Consider the following 5,433-nt stretch of genomic DNA (forward strand, 5'->3'; position numbering starts at 1 on the left):
TTTGAGTTTGTTGGATCAAAACATAACGTATTTGGTAATAAGTTTTTCTCATGAGCTTATAACTTTTTGTGAGATTATATTTTAGGTAGTTTTTAAGCTTATAGCTTTTATTAATCTCTTTCAATTTTAACCCTATTAATTTAGTTTTATTATTTTTTAATAATAAAAACTACCCATTTTAGTAAAAAAAATGTAACTACCCGTTTTTATATTTTGTTGAAACCAGCATGCAGCACGTTACGACGCCCGTTTTTAATAATAATAAGTATTGTGATTTATATCTTAAAAAATTAGGGTTTCCTTTGACAAAAAAAAAAAAAGGGTTAGGGTTTCCCAATTCAATCTTAATTTTATTGATAAATATTTCATTAACAAAATTATAAATCAAATAATTGATTAATTTTATTTTAAACTAAGATCGAATAACTTTAGTTTTGAGAGAGGTAACTTTGGATCTATCAACATAGCAACAAACATTCATATAAATATTTTTAAAATGAATTTGATAGAAATAGGTTAACGATGCATATGTTTTATGACTTAAAACATTATGTACATATTTTTATGATCATAAATAACTAATTTGAAATTAGGAAAACTAAAATGATTAACCTATACAAACATTAAATTTAAAAATCTTATGACATTTGTTAAATAAAACATGAAACTTTTTTTTGAGTAATAAAAATATGAAACTCTGAAGTAGTATGTGTTGATATGAAATGAAAGTGCATTGTTCCCTCCCGCCGAATAAATACTGAACACATGATTTGCTGCATTAAAATTGCAGAACTATGGAGATGATGAGATGACCATTCATATATAAAATTGCGTCATTTTATATATCCCTTACATCACACACTTTAATCACCCTCTTCTTACTATTACTACCCCCCAAAAGCAACAAAAAAAGTACACACCTATACTTCAATATTTCATTACATAGAACCCTATACGTTACTATAGGCCATGATGACACAACACAACATAACAGTGTCAAAATCTTCACATCACACGCCATACATTTGCCTAATGTTTTGTTTTTGCACTTTATTTGCAACATTTTCTTTACCTTATCACAGTATCATGTAACTCTTGTTTCTACTCAAGTTACCAACTTGTTTTAAATTTTGCTAAAAAAGCTAAAATGTTTCTTTCTGTATGCACCTGCTATGCTATGAACAGAGAGAGAGTGAAATATAGCAGTGATTCAGATAAATGATCAGAGAGAGAGTGAAAAGATGGGCCCTCTAAAGCCTGAAACAGAAATGAGTGGCACTGCACCAAACACTATACACTGTATCAATGCCTCTCTCTCTCTTTCCTTGTTTTATTTCTTTGTGGTTTTTCTACCTTCTTCTATCTCATTCATCTCTATCTTTGCATTTACATACATAGGTGCATAAACTAGCCCCCCCCCCCTCTCTCTCTCTCTCTAGGTTTTTTTTTACATTTTTTCTACACTATAGTTTGCAGTTTGCACTCTTCAATGCTTTTGTTATTCTTGAGGTGATTTTTTTTTATATGGTATAATGTAAAGTTTTTTGAGCTTTTTTGTGTGTATTGGATTAGAGAAATGAATGGTATGCACTATGCAATAAATCTTGATGGGATCTGTGAAAATTAAAAAATGTGCTTTTGGAGTTTGGGATACTTGAATTAAAAATATTGTTAATGTTCATGCATATTGGACCAATGCATGCTTTTGATATTCACCCTTTTCAGCATATTTCTGGTTTTGTTCTTTACATTGTTAAACTTTTAAGACCAAATTTAATGATACTCTAATCACATTGCTTATCTTTTTGTTTTTCATGTTTCTTTGTTGTTTTCTAGGTTCTCATAGGACAAGGCAACTACAAATCCTGCAAAGAAGTTGTCAAAAATGTTTGAATTTTTGAAGATTTTGACAGATATATGTAAAGTTTCATATGGTGGCTCTGTTTGATTTATGTAAGGTTCCTATGCTTATTAAGACAAGGTTGGTTCATTTGTTTTTGCTTACAAACATTTTTTTTTAACTGTAGCCTTATCTTAAAATTGTTCTTGTTATCAAATAAGTAAGTAGTCAAAAATCATTTTTCTAAGTCTATTTTATTTTCTTCTTTGTAGCATTTTCTAATTGTTTTCTAAATGGAGAATGATGTGTACACTGCTCAAATGAACATGGAAGATATCACACAACATCTAACACAAAAGCCACTCATTCATTACTATTCATTTGACCTTAACAACCAAAACAACATCATAAATGGAATTCCAATACTTTCTGGTGGAGAACAAGATCAACATGTTGATGGTAGTTTCATGAATCAAGTTACCATAGCTGATAATTCATTTGTTACATCACAACAAGGAAGGACTATTGTGGAAAATCCCTCAAATCTCATTGTTAATAACAATGACTTTTCGGTTCCGGCTAGAATCGGTCTTCAAGAAAATTTAGAAGCAATAGTTCCATACATATTCAATAATTGGCATGATACTTCAAACTCAAACCCTTTGTGTGCAACTTTTGGTGATAATAATAGCTATGTTAACAAGTTTTTGAAAGCTCAAGAGAGTAATGTTGGAACCGAATTCATGTCATATTCGCCGATAGGGAACATTGATCCAAATGGATGGCAATCATCAAATGTTGCTAACTTAACGAATCTCGCTTATAGTTCCTCGAATTGTAGCAATGAGCTTTCACTAAGTCTTGCAACATCTCCAACTTCAGTTCAATGCTCAGAGATTAGTTGTTCTGACTTAACTCATAGCATGAATGGAACAAGATCAGGTTTGGAACAAGCCTCATGTAGTAGTATGGAACTTTCTATGAGTTTAGGGAATGATAAACATGTCAAGTTTTCGCCCGCAATATTAGGATCAAGATACCTTGCTGTAATTCAGGAAATACTTGTTCAAATTGCAACATTTTCATTTGAAAATCTTGATGAGATAAACTATTCCGGTTCTGGTGTTAGAGGCCGAGGAAATAAATCAACTTCGTCAAACACAACCAAGCGAAGGATAGGAATAAATCGCGACGAGAGTCCTATGTCAGAAGCTTATGCTGATTCTTCATTGCAAAGGCATGCTGTTGAATCAAAGCAATCTCAACTCTTGATGCTTCTACAGATGGTACATTGCTAACCACTTAGATTACATTACATTCATTTGGTTTTCGTAAAACCGTTTATGGTCCTGATTGCGTTAGTATATGTCTGCTGGTTTCACTCTTGAACATGGAAAAAATTGATTTCTGATGTGTAGAACGGATTTTGACATCTTTGGATGTTTTCTAGTAGAGTTGGTACTTAGAGCTAGAATTTTGAGCTTTTGCCTCTACAATTGATTTTTAGCCTTGAATTTATTGCTCAATCAACTTTTACATGAGAATCTATCGAAACATAAAATCAAATTACATGCAACACCCTCTTAGGCAGAAAATCAAAATTAATTTTTGTAATTGTAGAAGCAAACCTAGATGCAAAATTGTTCACTTTTCCAAATAAAATTTATCGATGGTTAAAAGTTGTTATACTAGTTCAGGACAAAACTTTGAAAAGCAAATTGTGTGATGTTGAATGGTACTCTATGAACAGTTGTTATTTGAACATCAAAATACCTACATTCCAAAGTTACACACAAGGGTCAAAAGAAATTTTGATTATCAAAAATTATTTCTCTATATGAAAGTTTTGTTCGAGAATGCTGATAGTAGTCTTTATTTTACTCAGGTGGACAGTCAATATAGTCAATGTTTGGATGAGATTCACACTGTCGTATCTGCATTTCATGCTGCTACTGAGCTCGATCCACAAATACACGCGCACTTTGCTGTCAAAACGGTTTCTCGACTATATAAGGACTTGAGAGAGAGGATTAGCAAACATATTCTTTCCATGGGATCAAATTTTAACAGTTCATGGTCAGAAGAGGATAAGGAATTATCTGTTGAAACTTCATTCATTCAAAAGCAATGGGCTCTTCAACAGTTGAAAAGGAAAGATCAGTTATGGAGGCCCCAAAGGGGCTTGCCAGAAAGATCTGTTTCCGTTCTACGTGATTGGATGTTTCAGAATTTCCTCCATCCGTAAGTATTATCTATAATCAAACATATGCTGCCACATTGCATCCCCAATTTCGGCTGCATCAGCTGCATTTTGCTACAATATCAATGATTGTGACGCAACTGCAACTGCAACTGCAATTTAGAACCTTTATCTATAATAATATCATTGATGAATGCATATGGATTTAACAATGATGTGATGCATTTCAGGTATCCTAAAGATGCAGAGAAGCATTTACTTGCAATAAAAAGTGGGTTGACTAGAAGTCAGGTATGCTATTATCACATGCATATTTTGATTTGGTGTAGTAAGTTAGTAACTACGCCAGGCAGTTTCCAATTTCAAATTAACAGTCGGTCAGGATCGCTTAAAACTGATTTTGGTATTTGGTAATCTAAACAGTTCGATCTCCCGATGAAGGGCCGAGATTGTTTATCGGGTGAAAACATGTGGTTTTCCGGATCCGTAGACATTTCTTAATCCTTGCTTATTTTGAGAGGAACTATTTGCCATTAAAAATATAGCCCTTATCATATAAAAGTTATGAAACATATTATTTGTTGTTGGTTGTCTAGGTATCAAACTGGTTTATTAATGCGCGTGTTCGGCTATGGAAACCATTGATTGAGGAAATGTATGCTGAAATGAATAGAAGAAAAGCTTGTCGAAATGAAGGAGAAAATGAGAGCAGTGAAAGAAGCAGGATAAGCATTAACAATCAAATGTTTGATATGAATTGAAGGTGAAGAAAGTAATATATTATAATATCTTGCTATTAATTTTGGATCATGTAAGAAACACAAAACATGAATTGTGTATATTGCTCTACTTAGTGAAGCATTACTATATTATATGAGGAGTTAAAATTCTCTTAAAAAACATGTTTATGAATTATGATCATGATGACTCAGTTAAAAACATAGAATATCATTCAACAATACGAAATTTATATTACTATCTTTCATGTGCTAGTGGCAATTTCACTAGAGAAAGAAATTTATACTGCAAAGAATTTTCAAAGATAAAGAGACGTGAATAATTGACATTTTCTAGGTCTTTAGAGAGAGAAACTCTAACTTTTCTCTAAACTTTCTTTCTTCTTCGTTTATCGAGGAGGAGTAGTTTTAGGTCATTCTTTTGTGTGGCGTTTGATTTCGCGTCTTGTCGACTGATGTATTTGGGCGTCAACGTTGCAGATCCGGAAGCATGAATATTTCGGTGACTTAGGTTTTATCATATTATTTGTAGGCATTTTGCTGTTGTATGCTATTAAATTGAGTGCTGTGAATTTGTTCACAGATTCATCCTTTACGTTTTTAGCGATGTTTGTATCTGATGTACTCTATCGATTTGAACGAATAAATATCGTTTT

General features: G+C 32.4%; 1 protein-coding gene across 6 annotated transcripts; it reads left to right on the forward strand.

The window, feature by feature from the left end:
• Positions 1-1,161: 1,161 nt before the first annotated feature.
• Positions 1,162-4,940, forward strand: LOC11422728 (homeobox protein ATH1). Of its 6 annotated transcripts, none has more exons than XM_039832499.1 (6): positions 1,162-1,299; positions 1,837-1,953; positions 2,113-3,126; positions 3,726-4,081; positions 4,271-4,331; positions 4,637-4,940. In XM_039832499.1, the coding sequence occupies exons 3-6, from the start codon at positions 2,134-2,136 to the stop codon at positions 4,799-4,801; spliced, it is 1,575 nt and encodes a 524-aa protein (XP_039688433.1). In that variant the 5' UTR covers positions 1,162-1,299; positions 1,837-1,953; positions 2,113-2,133; the 3' UTR covers positions 4,802-4,940. The 6 variants fall into 6 exon arrangements, with proteins under 6 accessions (XP_039688433.1, XP_039688428.1, XP_039688431.1 ...); XM_039832494.1 differs by having other exon boundaries at positions 1,163-1,299; positions 1,837-1,981; XM_039832497.1 differs by having other exon boundaries at positions 1,246-1,398.
• The last annotated feature ends 493 nt before the right edge of the window (positions 4,941-5,433 follow it).

The sequence above is a fragment of the Medicago truncatula genome, chromosome 1 (genome assembly GCF_003473485.1).
Source record: "Medicago truncatula cultivar Jemalong A17 chromosome 1, MtrunA17r5.0-ANR, whole genome shotgun sequence".
NCBI classification, from domain to species: Eukaryota; Viridiplantae; Streptophyta; class Magnoliopsida; order Fabales; family Fabaceae; genus Medicago; species Medicago truncatula.